Genomic DNA, 14,736 nt, shown 5'->3' on the forward strand with positions numbered 1-14,736 from the left:
GATTAAAAAGAAAAACAAACAAGACAAAGAATCTAAAGGGACTCTTCTTAGTGTAATCTTGGTTCACACCACATGGAGGCTTTAAAAGTTAAGTCCTAACTTAAGAGCTTTCTTACAAGTAAACCACTGGTAATTAATATCAAATGTGAATTAATCATCATTCCCACCTTTTTAAGGTTCATGTCTTCTTTTTAATGTTTATCTAATTAATATTTGTTGTTTATTATTGATTTGAATTTATATAATTTTAATTTAAGTTAGATTCATTAACAAAATTTATTTTAACTTAATTAAATTAAAATTCAATTAAGATGATGGAAGGAAAAAAAAATGTCTAGGACCATTACTATTTCACAAATTTAAGGAAAATATATATTGCATATTCCTTTGTGTTACTCATTAAACTAAAGTTAATTCAGTATAAAAAAATATTTTATTGTTTGCATTAATCACAATTTTTCAGTTAATTACTTTATATACCATGTTTAAATAATACTATTATTTCATACATAAATTTTTGTAAAATTCTTAATCAAATTGTATTAAATTTGTTAGATAAACTACATAGGTGGTCGCTTTTGTTTTCAGACTATGCTATTTTGATCACTAGGTATGGAATATTTATGATTTAATCACTTATGTTACCATTATCTTATTTTGATCACTTATATCATGACAATTAAAATAGTTAATTTCAAATTTAACCCTAAACTTTTAAAATCTATTTTTTCACCATCATAACAAAACCTAAAAACTCTCTTTCTACGAAAAAGACTTCTCTTCTCTAACTCAAACCTAACCCTAGGCTTGTTGTTGCCGTTGTAATCATCATCGTTATAACCAACCTTTTCTTCTAACTATAGCAAATTGAAACTACCGTCTCTAACTCTCCCTCACCAACCATTGTAACCCAAACCATACTCACCACCCTTAACTAACCCAACACTCAAATTAAAAAATAATAATAAAAAGATGTTATCTGAGGTTTGTAGGACCTAAAACCTTCTTTTGACGATCCACATAATTGAACAATCAAAGACTGTGAAAGAAAAGTTTCACTCGAAATATGAATCAATCCAACAATCTGATATGGAGATTAAATCAGATAATGTCAAGGATTCAAGTTTAAGTTTGAATTTGTTGGGATTATTTTGGGACAAATCGATTCAAGTTTTTTTTTTACACTGATGTTCATTGGAGTGGGGTCGTTAGAGTAGCGTGGTGGCATATCTTGCAATCTGAAATACTTGTTAGGCCACTAGAGGGGTGAGGTGTACTGTTAAGATAAATGAAAATGCTCAATTGACAAGCGAAAAAGTGCAAAGGGGTTTATTTGATAGAATTGAATTTAGGGAGTGAGGAGAACAAAAAGATAAGATAATTTGGCACAAGGATTTAAAGTGGTTCGACTTATCAACCAAGTCTACATCCACTACCTTAGCTCATCACTAAGGATTTTCTAACAAATTCACTAATTTGTTCTTTCTTTTTCAAGGACAAAGAGATAATATTTACAACTCCCCATCTTTTCAATGGCTAAGATAGAACCAAAACCCTTTACAAAGGAAAAAGAGTGTAAACAAATAAACCTCTAGAAAGGAAGGTGTTTACAAATTAAAAGCTCACAAAAACACAAATATTTACAAGAGAATTGAAAATAAGAATGAAAAACTCTTCTCTTATGTTTTATTGCTTGGATAGGTGTTCTAGTTCTAAATCTTCTTCAAGTGTCTTGAACTTGTATTTATGTGTTGGAATGTTGTTGTGGCCGTTTCTAGCCATTGGAGGTTGTTTGGAGCTGTTGGGGATCAATTTTCGTGCAAAATAAAGTTGCCCAGACCAAGGGGTATCGATACTCCAAAAAGGTCTATCGGTACTACCTTTGTTATATTTAAATCCAACTAGCCGTTGGGGCCTGATGGTATCGATATTATGGCAATGGTATCGGTACTACTATACATAGTAGTATCGGTACTCCTTTGAGTATCGGTACCATTTTTGCATTCTGGAATTTGAACAAAGCTGGTAGTATTGATATTACCTAGTGAGTATCGATACTTCCCTTACCTTTCATATCAGTACTTGTTCAATTTGGTATCGATACTGTAAAAACAGTATCGGTACTACTTGTCCAGAAAATTGTTTTGTGCTAAATTCCAAGTTTTAAGGACTTTAAATTATTTTTGAAAACTTTGAAAAACTTTGAATAAATTCAATTCAAGTCCAAAAACATTTTGCCCTAATTATTATATCAAAATATAGTTCAACAATCTCCCTCTTTTTGATATAACAAAACATTTGAAAAATTGTTTTTTTTTTTGCAAAACTCCCCCTTACTAAAATGTTTAATGAAAAAGATACCAATTGTTGGAAAATATGTGAAAATATTCAGCTCCCCCTTTTTCATCAAGAAATTGAATTTTTCAAACCAATATTCTCCCCTTTTTTGTTAAATAAAAAAGAATTCAACTTTAAAGATCAAACATAACATTGGAGAGTAAGTGGTAATTTTTACATTAAAATAACATTTGAAAAATCAAAGCTCCCCCTCAAAAAGTGCATTCCAAACAAAATTTAACTTTAAAATCTTGACACTTAAACAAAATTGAATTTCAGCAAATTGTAAAAAAATGTTAGTAGCTCATGAAATTCAATATATCAAAGTCTAAAATACTTTATGCAATACCAATAGTTGAAATTAAGTACATATGCATAACGCTTTTCAAAAATGTTATGCATTTGAAGAACTTGATATCAATTGTTAGAGATATATCTTTAACATTTTAAAACACATGCATAAACATTTAATTTTGGGTCAAAATTTTTAAAATTTGTAAAATCAAAGCATTTGAAAAGTTGATATCAATTGTTAGAGATACATCATTTGCATTAAAATCAATTTTGACCAAAATTCATTATGATGAACCAAAAAAATTATGAAAAAATCATTAAAACTTTAAAATGTTCATCATAACATCTTTTTAACATAAATGAGATGAAAAACATCAAATTATTAAAATCAAAACTCATGCATGCTTAAATCAAAATGAGCAACCAAATAATCAAAATCAAAAGCATTAAGCTTAGAGGTTACCCATTCCTTTTTTAGTGTGGCTAGAGCATCTTGATTTCTTCATTTTCATCAACATTGCTCCCACACACCTACAAGAGACATTTAAGTAGATTGTGTATCCAAATTGCTTTGGATCCTTGAACGTTAGTTTCAATGCCCCTTGTTCCCTTATGAACTCATACTTGTCTAATTTTAAAACATTTTCCTTTCTTCAAAGGCCAAGTATGTTTCATATGACCATAAAAATGGCACTGTGAGCATTTTTTCATTTTCAAACATAATGAGTTGTTTTTAGAAATTAATTGTTTTTCTTTTGTTAATCTCTCAAGCTTAACTTTCAAATCAAAATTTTCTTTTTCTAAATCATTGATTTTAATTTTTGAAAGCTCTAAATCATTTTTCAAAATTTCATTTTGATTTTCAAAATCAACTTTGGCTTTCAAAATCAAATTATTTTCAACTTTAAAATTTGAAATTAATTTCTTATATTTGGAATTCATTGTCTCAAATTCCAAATACAGCTCATTATAAACATCTTGTAACTCATCAAAAGAATGTGAATTTAAATCATTTGAGTTAGAAGATACCTCGGGCTCTTCATGAGTGGCCATGAGGCATAGGTTGGCTACTTCTTCATCATCATTGGAGTCATCTTCATCACTCCAAGCTGCCACAAATGCCTTCTTCTTTGATGATCCCTTTTTCTTTAGGAGAGGGCATTCATACTTGACATGCCCATTTCTTTGACAATTGAAGCACACCGGGGAACCCTTCTTCTAGGTTGATTCATGATTTACTTCCTTGGAAGACATGAACCTCTTGAACTTTTTGAAGAGCTTGGCCATCTCTTCTTCTTCATCGTCGTCCTCATCCACCTCTTCACTTGAATCTTCATAGCTCTCATTGGTGGACTTGAAGGCAATGCCTACCTCTTTCTTCTTCTTGTTTTTCTTCTCTTTATCTTCTTCCTCTTCCTTCACCATCATTTCATGGGTGAGTAGAGAAACAATTAACTTGTCGAGAGTTAGAGCCTTTAGGTCTCTAGCTTCGATAATCGTCGTCTTCTTCGATTGCCAAGACTTTGGAAGAGAGTAGATCATCTTCCTCACTAACTTCTCATTAGAGATAACTTCTCCAAATCCTTTGGGACCGTTGACAATCAAGGAAAATCTATTCGTCATAGCTTTGATGTCTTCATCGGGTTTCATCTTGAAATTTTCGTAGCTATGGTTGAGAAGACTTATCTTGGTTTCCCTCACTTCATCGGTTCCCTCATGAGTGACTTGGAGCTTATCCCATATCTCATTGGCATTGGAACAAGAGGAGACTCTTCCGTATTCATCTAGGCCTAATGCACAAAAGAGGATGTGCATAGCCTTAGCATTGAGCTGAAACTTCTTCTTCTCTCCATCACTCCAATCGTCCATCTCGTCGGTTGGAGTGGTGTACCCTTTACTGATTGAATTCCAAGCTCCTAGATCCTTTGCTTGAATGAAGAGCATCATCATATTTTTAAATAGGCATAATTTGCTCCATTGAAGTAGGGTGACTTGTTGACCGGTTGTGAATCTTTAATGTAGTAGGCACTGGAGGTTGAAGCCATTTCTTCTCGGTTGTGTCGGGAATTGGTAGAGCTTCTTCTAGGAACGTCTCAAGGTGGTTAAACCTTCTAAATGAGTTAGGCTCTGATATCAATTATTAAGATAAATGCAGAGACTCAATTGACAACCGAAAAAGTGCTAAGGGGTTTATTTGATAGAATTGAATTTAGGGAGTAAGGAGAACAAAAATATAAGACAATTTGGCACAAGGATTTAAAGTGGTTCGACTTATCAACCAAGTCTACATCTACTACCTTAGCTCCTCATTGAGGATTTTCTAACAAATTCAATAATTTGTTCTTTATTTTTCAATGACAAAGAGACAACCTTTACAACTCCCCATCTTTTCAACGGCTAAGATAGAACCGAAAACCTTTACAAAGGAAAAAGAGTGTAAACAAATAAACCTCTAGAAATGAAGGTGTTTACAAATTAAAAGCTCACAAAAACATAAATATTTACAAGATAATTGAAAATAAGAATGAAAAACTTTTATCTTGTGTTTTATTGCTTGGATAGGTGTTCTAACTCTTCTTCAAGTGTCTTGAACGTGTATTTATGTGTTGGAATGTTGTTGTAGCCGTTTCTAGCCGTTGGAGGTTGTTTAGAGCCGTTGGGGGATCAATTTTCGTGTAAAATAAAGTTGCCCAGACCAAGGGGTATCGATACTCCTAAAGGGAGTATTGGTACTACCTTTGTTATATTTAAATCCAACTGGTCGTTACTAGCCATTGGGGCCTGATGGTATCGATACTATGGTAATGGTATCAGTACTACTATACATATTAGTATCGGTACTCCTTTGGGTATCGGTACCATTTTTGCATTCTGGAATTTGAGCAAAGCTGGTAGTATCGATACTACCTAGTGAGTATCGATACTACCTAGTGAGTATCGATACTACCTAGTGAGTATCGATACTACCTAGTGAGTATCGATACTTCCCTTACCTTTAGTATAGATACCATATGAACAGTATCGATACTTGTTCAATTGGTATCGATACTATAAAAACAGTATCGGTACTACTTGTCCAAAAAATTATTTTGTGCTCAATTCCAAGTTTTAAGGACTTTGAATTATTTTTGAAAACTTTGAAAAACTTTGAATAAATTCAATTCAAGTCCAAAAACATTTTTTCCTAATTGTTATATCAAAATATAGTTCAACATGTATGATAGTTGCTGGTGCACTTGACGAGTTACCAATTGGAGTTGAGGGTATCGAGATAACTCCCAAGCTCTTCGGAGTTCTTCATCATTGGAACAACACAAATAATGGTCGAAGACGACAACAATAACAATCCTATTGTCAAGGTTAGAGAAGATAATTGAGAGAGAGGGTTTCTAGGTTTTCTACAAAGCGTGAAAAATAAACTCTTAAATGTTTAAGGATCAAATATGAAATTATAATCCATTGTTAATATGCCTTGTCACTAAATTAAGAGGAGTTAACAATTTCGTGATCAAAATAAGATATATTAATAATATAAATGATCGAATCATTGTATTTTAAAAATAAATTATCAAAATAAGACAGATCAAACATAAAAATAATCACTCCTATAATTGATTAGAATTTATTTACACAATTTGTGTATTTTAATAATAAATCCAAGCTCTAAACTTTAACCCTAAAATTAGATTATAGACTACAAATATTAAATTATAAACTTAAACACTAAACTTTTTAAATCATAAAATTTCAATCCCTTTATCTATACAGTCTGATTAAAACACGTAATCATAAAAAAATAAACATATCGGTATATTTCACACTAATTATATACTCCATATATTTTTTAAAATAATTATATTAGTTTATAATAGTACCGGATCTAATTACAACTCACAAGCAAACGTTAAACTTGGAAAGTGAAATTTATTTAAGTTAAATTCCGTGGGTCCAAATCGAAACAAGTTGTTTGCACTAAATATTTACCTTTGCCTTCTTCAACTCTCAATGACTATATATACACACCGTCGTTTGGAATTTTGCTTTCATCTCGAAGAACAGTTAGATGAAAAGAAAAGCAAGCAAACACGGATTTGGTATAAAAGTAGTACAAGGAAGATGGGAAGGTTAATCCGAAGTTGAGCTGCAAATTTTTTTCTCTGATTCTTTGTGTCCTCTCTTTGAGAAAAAAGTGTTATGTCGCAGACGAAAAAGAAAAGAACTTCTCGTAAATGTTACGAGAAATCGGATCTATTTGATGGATTACCCGATGATCTCGTTATCTCCATCCTTTCCAAGCTAGCTTCTTCAGCCTCTTCTCCTCCTGATTTCATCAACATTCTCTTAACGTATGATTGAATTTTGTTTTGCTTTTTATTTTAATTTTTTTAGTGCTGTTTGGAGTAACAATAATGGAGATTTTGAATTTTATATTTTGATAGATGCAAGAGATTAAACAATTTGGCTGTTCATCCTCTGGTTTTATCAAAAGTCTGCTCTAAAGTTTTTGCCGTTAAAGCTCGAAATTGGTGCGATTCGGTTCATCGTCTTCTCAAACAGTGCGTTAAAGCCGGCAACGTTGAAGCTTGTTATACTCTGGGCATGGTCAGTGCTTCCTATGGATTTCTTTTTTATTTGTATTTTTAAAAGTAAAATTTATTAGTAATTAACATAATTTGCTGCTTTTACAGTTCCGATTCTACTGCCTGGAAAACAGAGGAGGTGGAGTGTCTTTAATGGCGAAAGCAGCAATCAAATCCCACGCGCCAGCTCTATACTCGCTCGCAATAATACAATTTAACGGGAGCGGTGGTTCAAAAAACGAGAAGGACCTCCGGGCCGGAGTAGCCTTATGCGCGCGAGCAGCTTTCCTCGGTCATGTGGACGCGCTGCGTGAACTCGGCCATTGCTTACAAGACGGTTACGGCGTGCGCCAACATGTAATTGAAGGACGCCGGCTACTCGTCCAAGCTAACGCACGAGAACTCGCGTCGTCGTTAAACACCTTAGTCCAACGAAAAACCCAACAACAACACCATCGTCGTTTAAACTATCAATATTACAATTTAAAAATGGGTTCAAGTTGTCCGTTAAGTGATTTCGGGTGCAATGTACCTGCACCAGAGGTTCACCCGGTGAACTCGTTCTTAAAAGAATGGTTCGAGTCAGAAGTGGGCGAATTAGCACAGGGGCTAAGACTTTGTTCCCACGAAGGGTGCGGGAGACCCGAGACAAGGGCTCATGAGTTCAGGAGGTGCTCAGTTTGTGGCACGGTGAATTATTGCTCGCGTGGTTGCCAAGCACTCGATTGGAAGCTGAGACATAAGGTAGAATGTGCACCGATCGAACGATGGTTGGAAGAAGGCGGTAATGATATCCGTGTTCGCGGGGAAATGGAAGAGGTTGTGGAATCGGATGAGTTAGTTATTTAATTACAAATGGTAAAACTATGAAATCGTAAATGCAAATTTGTTATGAGTAAAAGAAATTCATTTTTCCTTTCTCGGTTTTTAATGTTTGGGATGCTTTCATTTATGTACATAGAAGAAATGTTTCAGCTTTTGATATTTAAATTTATCAAGTTTATTTTGCATAATTTATTTTAAAGTATATTACAATCGTATTCAATTAATTATAAGATATTTTAATATGATTATTGATTTTTTAATTTTAAAAATTAAATTATTTAACTAATTAAATTGTATCAATTAAACCTTATTTGAAAAAAGTAGTGAAAATTAAATAAATAATTATATAAAAATTTATTAAATCAATAAATATTTCATGTTAATTATCACGAGATTAGACTGTTGGGCTGCTAGCAAGTTATAGTGCGAACTTGATCGCTTTCAAGGTTAGAAAACGACGAAGTAACTCAAACGCTTTAAGCCAAAAGAACTTAGGGTGATTTTGGTTAACGGAATGTAAGCTTATCAGTGAGAATGTAAGATTATCAGTGGGAATGTAAGATTATTAGTAGGAATGTAAGATTACCAGGGTATAGGATTACTGAGAATGTTGTATTTTGTGTTTGGTTGGTTTAGCAGGAATATAAGATTATCGTGTTTGGTTAAATGAATAAAATATTATTTGAATGTATATTTGACTAAATTGTCTTTATTATATATATTTTACTAAATTGTCTTTATTATATATATTTTTTTAACAAGTTGGAAAAGATTTATATATTTTTTTTAAAAAAAATTAAATTCATAACATTTATATAAATTTTTTTACAAAATTGAAAATATAAAGAAGCTTAATGAAAGGGTAAAATTTTATTTTAACATCTGAACTTCATATAAAATTTTAATTATAGATTTTTTTTTTGTAAATCTAAAATAATTTAAGGATAAATTTGTAATTTAACCTTCGTAGAATTTTTATTATTCAATGACATAAGAAGGATATTTTTGAAAAAAAAAATTAAGGGTATTTGAGTCCAAAACGCTAATAATTCAACAATACCTAAGAAAGGGAGGTAATGACATTATCGGTAATATACCCCAAAAAATCTACTATTGATAATCTTATATTACCGGGAATGAGATTCCCATGCTAACTAAACGGGGGAATGTGGATTCTATTCCTATGGGAATCCCACATTCCCCAAACTAAACGCCCCCTTAAAACAATGCAAAAACAAAGAAATAGACGCTCAAAAGAAAAAAGAGAAAATACATGTGAATGCTAATTTATACTCCTCAAATGATGTGTGAAAATTAGGTGGGATGAACTTCCTTTTGTAGTTGAAACCCCTTACATCCAACGGTTACAAATAGATTATACCAAAAATTGGAGCCCTTTACATCCAACGGTTACAAACATATTGTATCAACAGTTAAGCTGAGACTACAAATATATTATATCAACAGTTAAGGTGAGAGATGCAAAGCTAAATTCTATCATGATCTAGAATTTAAATAAGAGATAATTGTGAGATTTATTTATAAGATAATTAAGAATTATTGTGATGCCATATCATTTTATCTAAGATGAATGGGCCAGCTTCCCTAGATCTTCGAAAAGATCTAGAAAGCCCAAAACATAACAAAGTTCTTGGCAGCCTTGATCGCATTTGGCTCGATCATGGGCTGACAGTCCGTGACACAACCAATAGATTATTTGAATTCAATGTGCATGATGGCTCAAGTTAATAATTATCAAGCCGAATTCTAGTTTCTTTCGAACCAAATCCAAATTACATGTTTATACATATTTGGTCACGCACAAAAGGCTGCTTAAACTGGCACAGCAGTTATGTACGCTATAATCTCTCCCTCAACATTTTCCAAGACAAAAAAAAGAGAGCAATGTGGCTTCAACATAAAAACTACCCTTGGCCAAGCCAAGTGAAATTACATACCCGATTTACGCCAAATACACCGATCTCCTGCTACCATGCATGCAATTCATCTTCATTGTACTCGGCAATGGGCTTAAACTTAGCAGCACGCACAGGACACAAATATCGAACCTCGAATAATTGTATTAGATATAGTCAACCAACCATTTCTATGTCACTTGGTATCTTTTCTTGATCATCTGGGGAGTTAATAGATGCTAGTAAATCATCCATCTTTAGAGGAGAATGCCGAACCATGAACTGGAATATAACCTGCAAGGCGGATTTGAGAATATTTATAATTCGAAGAAGCATTAGATCATCTACATGCAATAATTTTGATAGGCAGACAACACAATGAGAAGCAGTGATCGCTTAAAGCGAAAAACACAGAAAGGCAAGCATGGATGACATGATTGATTTGTCATCGTCTCTATTGAGAATCAACAGATCTTCGAATAAATGCAGCCAAAAAGAAAGAAAATAAGGCAATAAACAGACAATTTGGTTGGGGATTGATACTGTCTGAACAAGGAAGCAACTGATGCAATGGTAAGTGCATCTATACCTTCGCTACAAAGATTTGAATTGAATTCCCTGATTCCCCCAATCAAAATGAGATTCTAAATATGACAGCGACGGTGCAAACACCGAATGATCATAATAATTATTGCGGGGCCAATTTTATTAACTTTTATTTACAGCAGACAAGGGTTTTACAGAACTATCCTGATATGAATTACTCCAAACCTTTGTCAGAAATAGGTAGAGTACACAAAATGTCTCAAACATTAGCTAAATATGGCGTTTACGTTTTCGCCAAATGATTTGGGGATGAATTTTAGTTTCAATAATAGAGCTATAAATCAGATCATGCATGCTTTCCACCAACCTTTGAGTAACTATCTGCAAAAACACGTGCTCGGTTGGACTTGCCAAGATAAACCAAATCAGCCTTCTCCAGCTTCCCATCCACAAAACTCAATCCTCCATCACCAATAGCAAACCGTAAAAGGTTCCCTGATTGTATCCCAGACTGTGCATTTGGAAGAGAGAAAAATTAAATGTTAGACACGTGGACTGTTAAAAGCAAGGTAGGAGAGGAAGGATGCTTAAAGTTCTACAATTTGTTTTTGCATCAATTAAATAGACAACACCATCTCAAAGGGGCTGCCAACTGAGACAACTAGAAGCTTATGGCTCGGGTCAGGATTTAAATTTTGGGGAGGGGAGCAGGGAATTACAGGATGGTAAGAAGCTACCTTATTTTGACTAGCTCAAATCCCAGTGACCGCACAACAAATTGAAGCAACAGCTAACCACGTTGATATATCATAGTTTGACGAACAAAATAACAATGGCCAATTATTGATGAACAAATCATTGTCATTAGTTGGAAACAATTATCGCATTATGCATTTGGCTTAGTATGGGTATTTATGAACATACCTTTTCTATGATATCCCCATCTAAGCAGCCAAACAACACAGGAGGGTCATCTGATGTTACCAGTTTTCTATCATCTTGTAGCTCCAAAACTAACTGACAACAGAGGAAATAACATTTGATTATACTTTACTTCATATGTATAGGTTTAATAAAAGTGAGATGCTAGTTTTTTATTATTCGTCTTAAACACAATGATCATATTTTTCTCTCTAAGGTATCTTCTCCAATTTAGTCCAAGAGCGCAACGCAAATGTTATTATGTGCTTTAGTGAGCTTTGTTTTTGAATTCCATAGCAAAATGTCATTCTAGAAAGAGTAATGGTCTGAACCAAGCCATCAGACAGAACACGATTTTTTGCCTGTTATCAGCATGCACGGATATATGATCATAAGAGCAAACTATCTATGTTAAAACTGCAGCTTATACACAATAACTCACACAAATTAATGACACTAATTGTTGCTCTTCAGTATGGCAATGAGAAAGAAGCACGCCCTAATTTGTTTGAAGGGTTCATAAAGAAGAGGCAAGGGCATAGGAAGCATAGATGAATAATGGATAACATATCAAGATACCTGTTGTTGGCTTGGAATCTCTCCTTTACCATCTGTGTCAATAACATATTGACTACAATTCTCATCTTTCCAGACTAATACTAGTGGTGTGTTGCCAGTTTGATAGTGTGCATGCCTGTGAATGAAATAAAATAAAACTCCCTGGTTAAAATACATAAACAGGAGAGACAAAATCTGCTATGAAGAGATGTTAAGAGATCCTAACGATAATACAGAATTTACGAACAGGAAGAACAAGAAAGAAGCAATGAATGTCCATCTTCCAGGCGATGGACAAAGAAAAAGCTTCATCTATGATATCCGAAGACTTCTTTAAATAATATAAGCAACTTCACCTAGTAAATAGGAACAGCATCTTACTTAACAAGGGAGAAAGTCCAATTTTATAACTCATTTTACTGGACAAAACCATTAAAGTAGGATAAAGACTTTACTCCTGAACTCTCATCTAATTGTTTAACCAGCAGCAGTCAGGAAGTGATAGAGAGACGAGGTTTGGATTGCCAATGAAAATAGCTTCTGAACATTAATAATAGAAATAACAAAGTACCCACAGTTTACACCATATACCAAATGGTAGTATTATACCTATTCCTTAAATCCCAAGAGAATTAAAATGAAAGCAATGCCCGTCATCCATGCACAAAAAAGCAAAGACATGACACTCACTACAGAGTAAATCTTATTCAAGAAAATCCTATTCAACTTAAGCAATGGAAAAATGATAATGAAAACAGAGTAATATTTTTTAGGAAAAGAACTCACTTGTTATAAAATAGTAATCCATCCTTAACATAAGGCACAGCTCCAGTGTATGCTGCATATAGCCCACTCTGATCACAGTTATACACTGGAACAGCACTGAATCTAAATTTATGGTAATGCGAAGGCGCATTGCAAGCACCGCTCTCTTCAAGCTTCGAGTTCAACCAATAGAATCTAAACTCAGCAGTGCAATCATAAAGAGAGTATCCATTCCAACAAACCGTATCAATCACATAATAAGTCTGATCCGACTGCAAAAAGAATCACCCTTCAACAGAATCAAAATCAAACAATATACCAGCAATTACATGATTTTGATCTTCTATGTCTTGGGATTTTTATACCTCGTGGAAAATACAATCCAGGATACAGTATGATTGAGCTGAGCCCGAGCCATCTCTGGTCTTGGCTCCAGCTGGTAAAGCCGACGGGAAATAATGCAAAATGGAGCCGTTCCGTTGTCTGCTGACAGTCGTTCCGTTTGATGAAACCACGAAGCATCTCTTTCCAGCTGGCCTTGCAAGTACATACCTTTAAAGAAGATAATAAAATCGGAACTTTACTTCAGAAGCAAATTAAAATGATTCACAAATCCCTAATTAATACAACGAACGAATAGAAATTATATTTTTAAATCCCTAATTACCAGTCTTGGCTCAAGCGATCAGGGACGTCGATCATCCACTCAGGGAGCATAAGCTGTTTCGCGAACCATTTTCGAGCCTCAGGTCCTCGAAGTGTAGAAGCTCGACGGACATCAGGGTCTTTCGAAAAAGCTTCGGATTCATGCTCGGTTTCGGGTACGGTTTCGATTTCGATGTCGGACTGCTCGGGTTCGGATTCGGGTGCTGAAGACTGGAGCGAGAGAATAGATGAGGCCAAGCAGCGAGCTTGATGTTGAGCGTTGCGACGATTCTGCGCTTGACGGAGCAGCGAGAGCTCTCTACGCTTCTGCTGGTCTGATATCGCCGCTCGCTTGAACGGACGGCGAAGATCGTGCGGCGCCATTGCGTATCGTACTCCTCCTCACTCAATTTAAATATTCAAACCTTCCGCGATGTTCTCCCTTGTCCCAAACGGTTTAAAAGAATACGGGTTTTTTATGTTATAGTTTCAATAACAAAAAAGCTAAATTCTCTATTTAGTCATTACATACTATTTTATTTATTTAATTATTATTTTTTAAATTTATATTTTATTTCTAATTTGATTATTCATCCTAAAAATAATAATATTAACATAATACTTTCTTATTTCCACGCCATCAACGAGGGTCAATTTTTAAATTTTTGTTTTAACTAAAAGTATTTTATATATTAATTTATTTTAATTAAAATTATAATTTTATATATATCCTTCGATAAAAAAACATTTAGGTATTAAAATAAAAATAATATAATATAGATACTTAATTATAATATAATACTTGTTTTATACGACACCAGTGAAAGATCTAGACCATCAGTAGAGGGAGGCCTCGACCTACCCAGACCATGCCCCCCATAGGTGTATTCATTCGGTTAAAACGGTAGCCGACTAAATTGAATTAATTGATTTTTTTTATTTAATCGTTAATCAAATCGAGCTTTTTTTTTAAATATTAACCGAACCGAATAAATTTCGGTTAATTCGGTTAATTTTTGAATTAACAGAATTTTTTAAAATTTCTAATTTATATAAAAATTGAATATTTTTAATTCAAAAAAATAGTTTACAATTAGTTTAAATAATATATAATTATAAAATAAAAATTTTATATGGGTTTTTTAATTAATTAATATTGATTTAGGTTTAAAAGTTTTTGAATCTTAAATTATTAATTGAGTTTTAAATGGTTTGGGCTGAACTCATATGTTATATATAATATATTTAAAATTTAATTTCGGTTAATTCGATTAATTAACCGATTTCTAACCGAATTAACCGTTAACCGAATTCTAAAAAAATTATTAATTGTTCTTTAACCGAACTAA

General features: G+C 33.3%; 2 protein-coding genes across 2 annotated transcripts; one reads left to right on the top strand and one right to left on the bottom strand.

The window, feature by feature from the left end:
• The first annotated feature begins 6,797 nt into the window (after window positions 1–6,797).
• LOC120215935 (F-box protein At1g67340-like) lies at window positions 6,798–8,195 on the top strand. The gene is made up of 3 exons (XM_039213463.1): window positions 6,798–6,977; window positions 7,071–7,233; window positions 7,320–8,195. Exons 1-3 carry the CDS (start codon window positions 6,826–6,828, stop codon window positions 8,058–8,060), a joined length of 1,056 nt encoding a protein of 351 aa, XP_039069394.1. The 5' UTR covers window positions 6,798–6,825; the 3' UTR covers window positions 8,061–8,195.
• Window positions 8,196–9,888: 1,693 nt separating this feature from the next.
• Window positions 9,889–13,844, bottom strand: LOC120215934 (snurportin-1-like). The gene is made up of 7 exons (XM_039213462.1): window positions 13,410–13,844; window positions 13,108–13,294; window positions 12,764–13,014; window positions 11,999–12,113; window positions 11,423–11,515; window positions 10,866–11,009; window positions 9,889–10,246 (listed from the first exon to the last, which is right to left on the bottom strand). Exons 1-7 carry the CDS (start codon window positions 13,769–13,771, stop codon window positions 10,130–10,132), a joined length of 1,269 nt encoding a protein of 422 aa, XP_039069393.1. The 5' UTR covers window positions 13,772–13,844; the 3' UTR covers window positions 9,889–10,129.
• Between the last annotated feature and the right edge of the window lie 892 nt (window positions 13,845–14,736).

The sequence above is a fragment of the Hibiscus syriacus genome, unplaced genomic scaffold, assembly GCF_006381635.1.
Source record: "Hibiscus syriacus cultivar Baekdansim isolate YM2019G1 unplaced genomic scaffold, ASM638163v2 tig00110156_pilon, whole genome shotgun sequence".
Lineage (NCBI taxonomy): Eukaryota > Viridiplantae > Streptophyta > Magnoliopsida > Malvales > Malvaceae > Hibiscus > Hibiscus syriacus.